Below are 15,283 nucleotides of genomic sequence, written 5' to 3'. Positions count from 1 at the left end.
AAGAAACAATTTTCTGGAATGAGAACAATATACTGGAGGTATGGGTTGTGTATTGGTTGACCAGGAAACTTGTGCACTGCAGAACTGCATATTACTGTTTACACAGGTCGTTACCTGTACTTTCGCTTAAAGGGTAACTACACCCAAATGACAAAAAAGGTTATATTTTACTTCTAGTGGTCTCTAGCCATGAAGATAGTTGTGTTTTTTGGTTTTGAGATACCTGTCTCAGATTTCTGCCTCCGACCCAATACAATAGAGATGAATGAAATTTTGTGGTTATTCACATCATTGGCAAATTACATTTAAAACAGTCAACAGCAGTTGTCTTTCCAGACAAAGCATCCCAGTTGCTCTGGATAATCTACTGACCTCACTTTGGTTTTCATAAAGACTATGTCTTTGATAGAAAGAAGTTCCAATGAAGACCCCTCACTGTGAGGTCTGTGGATTATCCAGAGTAACAGTGACATTTTTTACTTTTAAACGCTGTGAGCACAAAAGCAAAATTCCATTCACCTTCACTGTATTGGGTGGAAGCATAAATCTACCAAAACTATCTTCATTGCTAGATACCGAATAGAACTTGTTTTTATGTAATTTGGCTGTACTGACCCTTTGGAAGAAGTCCAGCTCGAACAATAACAGGTCACCTTTCATAGAGTCCTTAATTCGAAGTGTAGGTCACTACAAGAGAAAAAAGGCCATGCTTAGTCAGTTGTATGCTGCCTGGCCTTCTGTTCTGACCTCAGCTCCGTAGAGCTCCCCTGGGACGCTCTTGATCAACACATCAGGAGCACTGACCCTCTGCCAGCCTGAAACCAGTCCCTCTGCAGAAAGAAGAAAACATCGCACAGCTGCAGATCGAGGTCTGAATAAGAGGAGCCAAGACGAGAGGGACTGTCACAGAAGGTACTGAAGGACTGCAGGGGAACTCTCTTTAATGTTCACTAAGGCTGCAACTATGATTATTTTCATTATTGATTAATCTGCCGACTATTCGTCCAATCATTCATTTAGTCTGTAAAATGTCAGAAAGGTTAAGTAAAATGCAGCACTTGTTTTGTCCAGCCAAAGGTCCAAACCCCCAAAAGATTAAATTCACAAGTAAATTAAAAAAAGAAAAGTATCAAACCCGCATACTCTAATTGAGAAAGCTGAACTAGCGGATATTTTTACCTGATAAATTACCAAAACAGTCGACTAATTGATTCATCATTTCAGCGCTAATGCTGACAATTGTTGCCGTTTTCCGTTTATTATTACACTGTTTGGTTATTTTAATTTATTTACACAATGGTTAAAATTTCAGTTTGAATGTTTATTTTTTTCACATCAGCTTTGTTTTACTCTAAACTTTTCATTCTGTTAATTTCTTTGCGGTAACATTTTATTTGTAGCATGTCTATTCTTCTCTGTTCATTATTTATACTGTTAAAAATGATGGTACTTAAGAATAAAGATTGTTGGATACTTGCACTTTTCTGCTTAGAAACCCAATGTCACCAACCAATGTAAACAACAACTTCTCTTACCCAACATGGCTGACACCTGGTCTCAGGAGAGAAGACAAGGAAATATTTGAGTCAATGAGAAATTTTAATTTGTGCTACACATTTTAACAAATCACAAAAACAGGAACATTTAAAAATACATATACTTCTCTATTTCCAGAATGTTTACGTATTGATGACAGCTGTTTTTACATATAGCAAAATATTTTTTCTTTTTTCCAAAATAAGAAAAAAATACCTTCTAAATAGCTTTGTCATTTAGCAGATAGAGCAGCATACAATCATTACGCATTTTTTTGTTTGTTTTTCTAACAATGTGCAACAACAATCACTGAAATCTTGCACAAATTGTGCCTGAATTGTGCCAGCTAAAAATGAGGCCTGTGCGAGGACATTCGGAAAAAGCTAAAGGCAGAGTAAGAATCAGAGAATAGAGGGGGGGGGGGGGGGTGCTGAAGAATATCTAATTAAGGCAGTGTCTGTGACAGGAATTGCCAACAGCTTGATGTCTCTGTAGAGACAGCAAAGATCGAGACTGCTCACTGAGAAGAGGGGGAGAGGTAGATTGGGAGAAAGAGAAACAAAAAGCTTAATTGATTTAGGGGAAATTGAAAGCAAAAGAGTGGGGAGCCAAGAATAGAAAAGATGTCAAAAGTACCATACAGAAAGAAAGAAAAAAAAAGACGAGAGCAGTTGAAATTTGTGGTCATGTGTTGGTCCCGCCCTTCCCCTGATAAAACTGATACAAGTCTACTGATGCAACATAAACTGTCCCCATTGTAGTGTTGCCGATCACGTACTGTTAAAGAAGCGCTGTGTTAAACAATCTAAAAAGGTAAAGCTGTCTAAAGGTTAAAATAAAATGACAAAAAAATGTAGAAATATTTAAGGCTTTAAGGATTATTACAATAATGCTTTTCTGTGCTAAGACAAACAAAACTGTACGCACAGGCTGTTCCATTTCTCCTTTTACCACTACTGAAACAAGAAAAGAAAATTAAAACAACAATCAGTTTGTCTACATTAGGTTAGCTCCACTTCAATCAACTCCAAATAGTTGCCTCTTTTTTTTTGCCCTTCTCTGCTGTCCAATCACCCAGATCCTCTTAAATCTGAGCAGCTTCACACTGATAAACCAAACTGAACTGAAGTGAAGCAAACAAAACTGCAAAGTCCTGGTTTGTTATTCCTGGATTTCCTCCTATCTCTTCTTCCAAAACAATACCCCTTTGTTTCTGTGCTTTTCAGAGAAGGCAAGAAGAAGAGAGGTCTCACATTCTGGTCTATGCCTTAATATTAACAATATTTCTTTCTTATTTTTGTCTGTAAGGATTGCAGGAGTACAAACATATTCTTAACAGTCCCCCAAGTTCCTGGGTATCTGGTCTGGGTATATGCAGCTATGTCCTCTCTGTCTTTCTGTCCACATATGTGTGAAACTACACAATATATCAACTCTGATCATCACAGTTTCTTCTGTAAATGCCGGCCAATTCAAATCTCTGAACACACATTCCCTGTTTTTAAAATCAGGCAGTGACTCTAATCAGAAGTGCAGGAGAGGCGAGTTCTTTGGCCTGAGAGAGACTGATGCATCTGATCCATCAACTACAGGGAAGGTTGTATCTGAGATATTATCCAATATTCACATAGTAAAAGTAGTGCTGAAATGATTTTAATATGCATAATGCTCTCACAAGCTTAATGTCCTTACTTGTTTGTGTTGTCAGTGAATGATGGATTACATTAAAAAGACTGTAAAGCTGAAAAAGTCCTGAAAGATTTACTTGCTTTTTACATTCAGAATGTATTTGAAAGTTTTCATCTATTTTTGACCAAAATATATGTTCCTTACAATTTAATTCCCTTCTGTTGAGAGAGGCTGCCTGTACATTTTTTGGCCATGTCGGCTGCAGTCATATCAAATGAGTATAAAAGGCGAAGCAGTTAGGGGACGATAAGGAGGCTGTCCATTGGGTACCTGGTCAGAGGCCCCGGGTTTTACTTCCTAGGGTCATGGGTTTGTGATGTCATGGCAACGATGACAGGCTGCTGGGCAGGTGTTATGTGATGCTGATCAGATTCAGTCAAACCCTGGTCCTCCATCTTTGGCCGCTTGGCCTGGGGCTCACCTGGCTGCTCAGCTAAAGTTTCTGCACTGGGCTGTCTGCTCACCAGCACTGGAGGGGAGCTGGAGGCCTGGGCAGCCAAGATCTGGAGAGGACTACTCAGGCCTGGAGAGGACATGAAGAGAAAAAGAAATGTAAGTATCTAGACGCCTTAATCTACTGTCTGTAAAAAAACACTTCAGTATAGTTTCTATCCCCACCTATGTTCATCATCGTGACTAGTCAGTGTGTAAGGCAGTGACTGCTGAGAAATCTTACCAGATGCATTAGCAAGGCTGGTTGCTGTGGCAACAGCAGCAGTGGTGTGTTTGCCATTCTGGGTAACAGGACGAACAGGAAGTTGATGTAAACCTGGGACGAAGTTCCTCCCATCCCCCCCCTGCACCGCACTATCTACAGTCTGGATGACTCGCTCTCTGTTCAGCTGGGCTTCTGATGGAAACACAAACACAATTCAAACATGTCAAAGCAAAACTAACTAAATATTTATGGAAGTTCTAGTTTCACCACTCTGCCAAAACTCAAAAGATACAGAATAAGGAAAAATTAAGGACATTTTACTAGAAAGCGTAGCCCTTAAATCATCTTAAAACAATGAGCAATAAAACATGAAACAGACTTCTTTTTCAACCTCACTTAGATCCCATAAAAAACAAAATCTGCCTGTTTTTATAGCTAATGGTAATGTTCCTGAGTGTAACTGTGCACATGTTAACTTCTGCTTCACATAAAGCTCTAAACTCTAGTTGTTTTTCATGAGATAAAATGTTCATAATTTAGGTTACACATTCAACATTAGTGACTCCTGCCATGAACCTGGACACAAAAAGGAGCGAGACAGACAGAAGCACTGGTCCAAATGTTAACTGGTCAAGAGTTACAGTGTGAGCACACACAGGTTTCGTGCTGGACTACTGTACTGTTCTCTTAATCAACTTTTTGTTGTTGTTGTTTTAAATATCTTCACTATACTGCAGAAAATGCTAAACAATAATATAGTATGACAACACTTCTACCTCTGAGCTCACTGTTGCCCTCTGCTCCTCCAACAGAGGGGGCGCTGTAACCATTCGGAGGGTTGGAAGTTAGAGGGCCGCTGGTAACCACCCGCACCATGGTGACAGAGGACTGCGGGGGGTTCTGGAGCACGTGGATGGGCTGGACTTGGCTGCCACCACCTGGAACTAAAGCAAGGGCTTTCCCCAGGCCTGAGGGCATGACTGTTGGGTGAGGGGGTGCAGCCATGATGACATGCTGACCACTGACTGGAGATCCTACACAGAGACAGACACAAACAACAATTTCACCTGTTTTATAGTGTATAGTGCCTTCTTGTGTGTGTTGGATGTATTTTGTGTGCATTTATGTGTGCCGGTGTGCAGGCTCACCTGGGGCACTCTGAGAGTACCTATACTCGGGTACAGATGCCAGTTTGTTAACCAGCTGTTCATGATGGTCATGGGAGATAGGAGAGCCCTCCCTGCTCAGACATTCAGGAGTCTGCAGCCCGCTGGATGGAGGAGAAAGTAGTCCCTGGTGGGTCGGGGATGCAGGGGCACTCCTGAAAAAGAAGGAATAAAGGGAAGAGAGACAAAAGAAATCAATGTATTCATCAAGACTTCAAGTAACATACAGAGCTCCATCACTGCCAGCAGCTCCTGCTGAATACATTAACCTAGAAATTAGACTTACTTTGTTCTATCCAATCAAATGATAGCCAGGAGCAGAAGCAGAGAGAAGGAAGAAAGGGTTAACTGAGTTAAATCAGAAGCGATAGAGCATGTGTCTGACTGTGTCTGACAGTCTCTACCTAGAAGAGAGAGGTCCAAATGGCGTCCTGAAGCAGGCCACTCCTCTTTGTCTTCTTTTCCTGAAGGCTTGCTCCACCAGCTTGCTCTCAGAGGCAGAATCTACACGCCAAAAACTCCCTTTTCCAGGCTCATCCTGAGAGCGGGCCACTTTCAGAAAGTAACGGTTGAGAGACAGGTTGTGTCTGATTGAGTTCTAGAGGGAGGCAAAATAAATCACAGTATTTTGTCACTGGAGACACAGAAATATACATTTGAAAGTAAGTATCACAGAACTTGATTTTAATGGCCAATAAACCTAAACAGGACAAACACAAATGACCTACAGTAGCTGTTGATATACAACTAGTAAGTCTTCCGATTTCATCATACAACCTTTCTAAATGTTACTACGATAACCTTCCCGTACTGTGTGGCGGTGAAGTTTGGATTGTCATAGCAAACTATGGATGGCCATTAACATCCAGTTCAAGACAGAAGGACCCTACCTGCCAGCCCTTGTCTGCAGTGCGATAGTAGGGGTAGTGTTTGGTGATGTGGGCGTAAATGCCACTGAGAGTCAGCTGTTTGTCTGGGGCAGACGAGATGGCCTGGACGATCAGCTGTGCGTAGGAATAAGGTGGCTTGGACTCGTCCTGGACGAACGAGACACAAGTATTAACATCCACACATCCTAAAGCACATATTGTACAAACAACCTTTCCAAAAGTTGAAAATTATTTTTGGGCAATTAACTCATTTTCACCTTGGGGCTGTCTCCACCAGCCGACTCCCCCCGCTGCTCACTTCCTCCACCTCTCTGCTCAGCAATGCTTCGTCTCTGCTCAGAAACGGCCTTGGCAGCATATTCAGCTGCTAACTGGAGGTCAGAGGTCACGTTACGTCCATAGCGATACCCTGATGACCCTGCCCCTCGTGGACTAGCCGGACAGGAGTTAGGAACACTGAGGAAGAGAAGAAAGAGTCTGTGTTAATGGCTTAAAGTAACGGTATAATGCCACAGCAATGAAAGCAATACCAGTGTAATACCGCCAGTGTAAAAATAACAGACGCAAGGTTAATTTAATCCCGTCTCAATTAATGAGCAATCAAAATACCTGATCAGCTTCATAGTATCACTTTGTAGCCAGGTTTTAAGTGAAAATTGAGTTTTTGCTCCTGGGACAACAGGTCTGGTCCTTTGGACAAATACAACCTAGAATTGATGTGATCATGTGTACATAAACATGTTATCGGTGAGGTTAACAACAAGTTAACTGATGAGTCAAGATTAAACTCTGTTTGATTCCAGCAGATGTCATCTTAAGCCTCTACATTTCAACATTCTACTAAATACTGTATGTAAATGTCATCATTTTCAGGAAATCATAATAAAACTGCAAAAAATAAATAAACACAAATGAAAATCCACAAAATCTTTTCTTTTCTTTCTGATGATTTAACTGTAATCTGAAAAATCTAGTGCAATTTAAAACAATCATACACATTCAAAATGTATATTTTGAATATGATCCTTTCAGCATATTAGTGCAAGAGTACAAAGACACAATTTCTCTCACACACACAAGAACTAAGTTTGGGGAAATGATTATAGCTCAGATCCAGGGTGTTCTGGACACAAAGTGATCATAAAAACACACAACACTGAACAGAAATACTCAAAAGTATGTTAATTATTAACTAGGATTAATCTGGTGCTGTTGAGAGACAGAACACAGGGAAAACCCAGTAAGTTATACACACACACCTGTTTCTGTTAGTAAAGCAAACATTGGTTTCTGGGAGTCAGTGTGCTTTGATTTGCCTTTAGCAACAGAGAGCCGCAGATACAGAGACACACACACACAGGCAGAGAGAGAGAGAATATGTTTGTATTTCTTGGCTGGGGAAACTAGGTTACAGGCACTGTTTTGAAAGTGGCTTTGTAAGCTCAGCGTTGAAAAATGAATGAGGATGTACACAAACTTCTAATGTTGCTCAGGGACATCTTAAGTATAAAAACATAATTGTATCTGTAACTCTACATACTTAAAACTTCATTGGAACATGAGGGAGCAAGGGTTGTCTTTGCTTTCCTATAACACTGTTACAACAACTATTTCACCCTCTCTGCAAGTGTGAATGCTGGTAGGGGCAGAAGAATGTTTATTATATACAGTTCATTTAAGTTGCCAAACAGGAAAAGTGACTCTTAGCACCCTGTGAAGAGACACTGTTGACGTTTTAAGGGGCACGTGCTTTTACACAATACTCTTCCGCTGTATGTAGGAATTTGGCACAACAATCTGCCCGAAAAAGGCCACAGTGAAAGTGGTGGAGAGATGTATGAGCTAGTGTCTTTACTCTTGTGTATGAGTGAGTGTGTGTGTGTGTGTGTGTGTGTGTGTGTGTGTGTGTGTGTCCACGTGTGAGAGAACAGGAGTTGAGGGTTGAGAGGGAGGGGTACGGGGGGGCTCTGAAAAAAGGAAACCACGAATGGACGGAAAAACGGCCTACAGGCAAAACAATCTGCCCGACAGCCAATCACGCACCTCGAAGCTGCAGCCATTCCATATAAGGAAGGCACACACAAGCTGACATTGGTGGGGATGTATGATGTAACACCGACAAACACCACCAGAGGGCACACTCAGCACTGCCACACTTGCCACTTGCACATGCTGTATACATTTATAGAGCAGTAACTTTCAAACATGTGCTATCACAGCTCATTAGAGGGCAGGTTTCCATCTCTACAGAAACACTGCAGCAGCTGATGAGTACACCTTCAACCAGAAAGGATATTATCAGTGAAAATGAGCTGATATAGTATGTGGTTGGAAAAAACACTGCAGACCTTTGGGTCACAAATGGACATGCATAAAACCAAAGGAAATGAACACACTCACACAGATGACTGCATAAACATGAGTAAACATGCACAGACCCAAGACGAGGTGAAAAGGTAAATAGCTCACACTCTGATAGCCATAAAACACTTACTGCACCATCAGACCACAGCAAATTCATTGTATTGTATGTTACTTGGCAATAAACAGTTTCTGATTCTGAATAATCTATCATACGACATGCAAAGACACAACTGAGTTATAAAGTGCTGTTTTGTAAATAGGTTTTCAGTCTCAGTGCGTGTCCCTCCACCACTGATACCCATTTTGAAAAACAAGCAACCTCCTACCTTGCCAAAACAAGGAGACAAGCACTTACATAAAAGTGTAAAATGAAATATACTGATGTTTAATTGACAGTGCAAATCTCTATAGAAATCATTATTGTTTAATTTGTCAATCATTTTGAAAATGAATCACTTGATCTATGTATAGAAAGTCAAAGAAAATGCTGATTTTCTAAATTGATTTTTTTTTTTTTATGATTTTCTAAATCCCAAAGTGATGTCATCAGCTTGTTTTGTCAGACCAACAGTTCAAAACCCAAGTTTACAATCACATGACTCAAAGAAAATCAGCAAAAACTCAAATTGAAAAAGCTAGAATCAGGGAGTGTCAGTTTGGTGTTTTTGCTTTAATTAAAATTGCCAATTAATTTTCTGTCAGTGGACTAATCAAACAATTGACTTATTAATATTATTTATTTAAACTCACAACTGGAGATTAAAGCTCAGCAAGCTCAGCACTGAACTTAAATAGTCACAACAATGAACTGAAAACGTGTTTACAAGAAACAGCTTCCAAATACTTTGCAAGTAAAAACACTGACTCCTAGCTTTGGAATTATGAAAAGTGTATATTACAACACATGTACAACACAAGCCGTGTTTGTATTTTATAAATGTGTACCTGTTGGGGTCCATGTCATTGTGTGTGTCTGTGGGTCTCTCCTTACCTGATGGTGCCTGTGGGCGAGGGAAGCGGAGAGCCAAATGCCCTGATGTGCTCTTCGTGCTGCTGCATTGTGGGAATGCTGATTTTGAGGGGGGAAATGTGGGGCAGAAGTGGGCGCAGGGGAAGAGAGGGTTGCTCCCTCTCTCTGTGATCCTCGGGCTCCAGGAGTGACATGAACTGGATCTTGATAACCGTACTGGGGAAACGAAACACACACCTAGAGAGCAGGACAGCAGGAGGGACAGATGGTGGAAGCCACAGGACAGAAGAAAAGAGAGAGAGAAGTTTGATTAGTGCCTTCTCCACTATACAATGCTCGACAACCAAGCATTATAACATATTCTATAGTGACTGTTCGGGAGCTCTTAATCATATCACATGACTGTCCTTAGCAGGTAGAGTTTGCCTAGTTGTCATAGAAATGTACATGTACTTTACAGACTTCTCATCTTAAATTGCTCAGGAAAATGGAAATTTGAGCACAATGACAACTGGGCATATTCTATCTGCTGAGGAACATCATGCGATACAACTGAAACCTAGAAACAGCTACTTATGGTGAGAATGTTTTGTTAACTAGTCTTCTTTTATTTAGAAATATTAAATCATATCATTAAAGCAATGGCAGTTCCTAACTATAGGGGCTTATTTATACTATAAACAATATCTTCAGTCAACACCTTTCATGAACAAAAGACTAAGCTGGTATAGACTTCAGACAACACCCGCTATCCTACATTTCCTCTTCTGTTAGCAGGTCTGGACAACTGCCTCAATAAAAGCAAGGATCAGTTCAGGCCCAGCCAGGTTCAACCCTAAACAAAACCCTTGAAAATAATTATGTGTGTGAAGGATTGAGTAAATGTTTTACAATGGAAACTTAATGACTAATGTAAATAGTTTGTTTCTTCCTAGCAGGTACAGGCAAAAGGTTGTATGGGCTATTCAGCGTAGTTAAGTCTTTTTGACTGCAACCATCCTATCTGCCCAAATATGATGATTACGTCTTTGAGCAAGAAACTGAATCCCTACTAATTCTAGGAGTGCTGAGCTCAGGCTCAGACCTCCCTGTGGAGACCAACAAATGAAAAAAAAGAAAAGAAAAAAACATCCACACAGGACCACAAACATGTTGTAAGCAGTTTCTGACAGATACATCAGTGTATGATAAAAATATGGAACAAATGTTCCATCTTTTCTCTATAATTTGTCTTCTGAAAAATTGCAGCTGCCAATCCAATACTGGATCCATGAACCGTCTGCTCACCGCTGTCTCTGCCAAGAGCAGACCACCCTCAACTACTGAGTGTCCATGCAAGAAAAGCACTAGTGATGGAGGAAAGAGGCCTGTGGCAACTCTGAAGGAGTTTCAGGGTTCCATAGCTAAGATGAAAAAGACTGCGCATACAACAACTGTTGCTTGTTTCCTTCACCAGTCCCAGCTCTATGCCAGAGTAGCAAAGAGAAAGCCACTGTTCAAAGAACTCACATGACATTTTGAATAGAGTTTTCTAGAGGGCATGTGAGAGACTCTGAGACAAAGACGAAGAAGGTTCAATGGTCTAATGGGACCAAAATTAAGCTTTTTTTTGCCATCACACCGAGTCCTGCACATCAGCCCAACATTATACTGTGTGGATGCTTCACTGCTGAAAGCCACTGACGCTTTGAGAAGGTAGAGGATTAAAAAGATGCAACAAAATACAAGTTATGAAGAAAATCTGCTGCAGCCTGCAAGAGAATTATGACTTGGGAGAAGATGCATTTTCCAGCAAGACAATAACCCCAAACATTAAGACAAACCTACACAGGAGTAACTTTTTTTTTTTTTTTTAAAGTCCTGGAGCTGCCATATCAGAGTCCAGACCTCAGTTTAATCTGAAATTTGAAGCAAGACTTGAAGACTGCTGCTTACTCAGGCTCCCAGTGAAACCTGACAGAGCTTGAGCAGTTCTGTAGTCTCCAGATGAATCAAGATGATACAGACTAACCCACACATATTCAAAGCTGTAATTTTAGCCAAAGGTGAAAAGTTTGACTTGAAGGGGGTCAATAAAAGCTGTATCTGTACTCAATTTAGATCAATCTGTAGAGATTTGTTGACATTGTTCTGATATTATTCTTTGTTTTTCTGCTAAGTAGTGTCAAAGAAACAGTCACCTAATGAATCAAAGTTTACATTGTATTATACAGTGTATAAGTACTGTAAATGTACCAGGATAACTAAAGTGACTAATGAATTGGCCTCTTCCACATTTGAGGTTCCACTCTTAACTTGGCACAGTTTCCCTGCTAACTTTGTAGTCCTGAGACAGGCCACAGGGCCAGAACAAGCATGTGAACATGGCTGTGTTGGATATGGCCTTGGTTTGTAAGTCTTGTGTTTACTCCATGTGCTCCTGCAATGAGGATGTCATTTCGGCCTGCACTTCCTGTTCAATGCCCGACACACCCCCAAACAGTCTTGACAGCCAATCAGAGAGGCCCCCACCCCTCCAACTAAACCTACTCCTCCTGCTCCACCCTGTGATTGACACACACACACACACACAAAGTCAACGCTTTCAGTTTTTAAGATTGCTACTGTATTAAACGAACCACTGAAGGGTTAACCTTGACAGAGGTGCAACCACAGTAAAGCTAAAACCATATTTGAACACCAAATGGTTCCCCTTGATACAAAAAAAAACGCATTTCAAGTTTCAATATAAACCAAACACACTTCTTCCCACAAAACTCGTGAGCTAAGCTGTCAGGGGTGCGTTTGTTTACATTAATGTTTACGTGATCGCGACACGTTGGCCAACAGCCTCACAACAAGCTAGCTAACTAACTTTATCGTTAACATGATCGCCCTGAAATGTTGAGACACGACTTTTACCAACCGACATTTTTTTTGTTTTAAAATTCGGATGTTTTAGAAAGCAAGTTCTACTACACTACGACAACAGGCCTGTTTGCGAAATATCAACCAATTGTACCTTTCTTTTTACATTTGCTAACTAGCTTGCGCTGTGGCTTGTCGGTAGGCCAAATTAAGCTAAGTTTGCTAACGGCTAATACGAGCTAGGTTAATTCACTGATTCACAAAGTGGGGTGAAGACAAATTAATAATTATAATAGCACAGCTTAAGTGGTGACTTATTGGCTTATTTTGTTACAGCTTCACTGTCCAAAACAATGTTACAGTACACTCCGAAGCTATATCCGATCAGACCAAATCAAACCGCTCTGATTAGGGGTGTCATGACAAACTTTGTATCCCCGTCAGAATCTGTCTCTCGGCCGTTTGAATATGGAGGTCTGTGATTAATTTTCAATCTGTCAAAATGTTTAGAAAGTTAGTATATGTACCAAAAACATTAAGAGTTCTTAGTTATGTGTTCACATAGCCCACATACAATTTTATAATTGTTTTTACAGTTTGATTCAACCGTTAGATGTCCAATAAGGGGGGAAACAGAAACAAAATATATTATGACATTGGCTCCAATGCTGTCTGGCCATCAGCATGTCAATGCTTTAAATTATCATTAAAGTTTGTAAAGCCCTGCAACAGCCAACCACCGTGTTACCATAATTAGCCTGTCGGTAGCGGCTATGCTAACTGACTGCACTCACTCTCTGGGTAGCTGCAGCGGCGGCGCCCCTCTCCGCTGGAACACCCCGTCAACGAACACGCCATTCTTGCCCAAGCACCGGAGGGAGAAACCGCTCGCCTCGTCGTAGGTGATCTGCAGGTGTCGCCGCGAAATGAAGCTCGAGTGACCCATGTTGATGTCCACGGAGCCGTGAGACGAGTTCCGGCCTATGGTGACCGTCCTCTGGCGCATGACAAACTCAAAGTCCCGGCCCTCGAGTCTGGCCAGGGCCTGCGGAGGAGGACAAGCGAGGCGCACGGGAAAAATCCCGGCGTCGGCGCGGGCTTCCATCACCGGAGGACCCAAGAGGGCGAGCGAGGGCTGGTGATAGGCGTGCGAGGTCACCGCGACGCGCACGGGACTGCACGGTGCCGACTGTAAAGCAAGCAGGGCTCGAGCTCCGGTGTCGTCCCGGTAGTCTGCCATCTTCTTTCGGAGGGTCAACACACTCACACGCACACACACTTTACTTCTCGCACACACAGAGTTGCAACGTGAGAGTTTTCGGCCAGGGCACTTGTTCGCTCCGTGGCTTTCGGAACAACATGGAGTCCGGGTCGGCGCAAGAACGAGACCGGATTTCCCGCAGGAACGGGACGGGTGCTGCGTTCAGGGCCTCCTCATAAACCGCTAGAATAAACAGCTATATACATATGCAAAGCAGAACTTGCAGCTAACTGTCATATATCCTCTTCATCTAATATCCATTCAACAAAATCACGTTTAACTTTCGTGATTGATGATGGCGTCCTTTTGGTTTGTTAAGATAATATGAGGCAGGGCAAGTTTTTTTGTATGGCACCTTTTAAAACACGGAAACAATTTATAGAACTTTACGCAAGACAACAAAGCATAGGAATAATATTTAAAAACAATAAAGGGTAAAATAGAATAAAAGTGAGATTAAATACATTTTGACAAAAAATAAGAGGCAAGACTAATAGTGCTGTTATAGAACAGTAATAATTTGCCTCAATTTTAATAACGGAAACAAAAGTGTATAAGAGACAGTTTGCTGAATGGTTCACAGATCTGCACATTATATTGCAGTTGCAGGGAGGTTGCATGTTAGGCAATGATACCTCAACAATCTGATACTAATACTGACAGCAGAAATAGAAACAGTTTTTTTTCACACACTTGTCTACGTAAAATCCCGTCTATTCTTCTATCTTTATTTGTTCAGTTTGTTTGCAATGAAAAAGCCCAAGTCAAATTCCTTGTATGTATATACATATTTGGCCAATAAAGCAGATGCTGATACCGGCCACTGACACGGGACAACAAACGACAACAACAGAAAAGTAGTCCATAACATTATTGCCATGGTGGCTGCCGGTTCTCTTCCCTGAACGCCACATCTGGGCACCTCCGTCGATAGGCTGCAGTTCATGTCGTCACACCAGGAAACTGGAGGTTGAGTTCAGAAGTATCTCGATATTTATGATTTGCTGTATTATTCGGAAGTGATCATTTATTACAGTCTTTCGCTTCCAAGTTTTATTAAAATATTATTATTATTATTTAAAATATATAAAAACTAAACTGATGAATCACACAAGGTGTAATATCACATATTTCATTTATTTTCAGCAAATCAGAATCAGAAATACTTTATTGATCCCCGGGGGAAAACTATACTGTTATTAGACTATTATTAACCTGTAATTCTCAATCACAGTCTTAAGAACATGTGGTGTCTGCTGTGTAGCTGGTTTGCCCACCTCAGATTTTTTTCTTTCTTTTTATTTTTTTATTTTTACCCTCTGTTTATAAACATGGAAAGAACAAGATGGTGGGAAAACTCGGACAATGGATCTGTGAAGGAGCAGGAGCACATGGACAACAAATTAACAATAAATGAAAACAAACCGTCCACACGAGGGCGCTGTTGTGATTTAAAACACACTGTTTTACTTGTAACAGATTATTTTTCACAGTGAGGTATTAGCTTTTATTTTTACTTTTATTTAAGTACAGGATCTCAGTACCTCCATCACTGACTTTTTTATTTCAGTCCCATGTAAAACCCATGAACACCTGCAAAATATAATGAAAGCCTGTGAAATCAGCCTGCAATAAATATCAGTACTTCCTTTTGTAAAGCTTTTGTTATCAGAGAAGTGCTAATTAAACTGCATAGTTAAGTAGTAATAGTGGGTGATGCTGTTGTGTGGTATTACAGTGTATTTTAAGATGTTTTTTGTTACTTTGGCCTCCTGACCTTGGCCCATATTTCAGACTGACTACATGTATGTATGTATGTATACGTATTTGACTTACTGGGAAAGAAGTGTCCTTCTTATTTTTTAATCAAAATGTCTCTGTCATGCTGCTATTGGTACAGCC

At 40.9% G+C, this 15,283-nt stretch overlaps 1 protein-coding gene across 1 annotated transcript; it reads right to left on the bottom strand.

Moving 5' to 3' along the window:
• Window positions 1-1,614: 1,614 nt before the first annotated feature.
• foxk1 (forkhead box K1) lies at window positions 1,615-13,467 on the bottom strand. Its single transcript, XM_070923560.1, has 9 exons — window positions 12,915-13,467; window positions 9,295-9,510; window positions 6,197-6,395; window positions 5,940-6,086; window positions 5,454-5,647; window positions 5,032-5,204; window positions 4,660-4,917; window positions 3,902-4,075; window positions 1,615-3,748 (listed from the first exon to the last, which is right to left on the bottom strand). The coding sequence occupies exons 1-9, from the start codon at window positions 13,358-13,360 to the stop codon at window positions 3,516-3,518; spliced, it is 2,040 nt and encodes a 679-aa protein (XP_070779661.1). The 5' UTR covers window positions 13,361-13,467; the 3' UTR covers window positions 1,615-3,515.
• Window positions 13,468-15,283: the final 1,816 nt, after the last annotated feature.

Source organism: Enoplosus armatus, chromosome 2 (genome assembly GCF_043641665.1).
Source record: "Enoplosus armatus isolate fEnoArm2 chromosome 2, fEnoArm2.hap1, whole genome shotgun sequence".
Classification (NCBI taxonomy): Eukaryota; Metazoa; Chordata; class Actinopteri; order Centrarchiformes; family Enoplosidae; genus Enoplosus; species Enoplosus armatus.
Note: the sequence above shows the minus strand (reverse complement) of the source record. Positions and strands in the feature narration are given on the sequence as shown.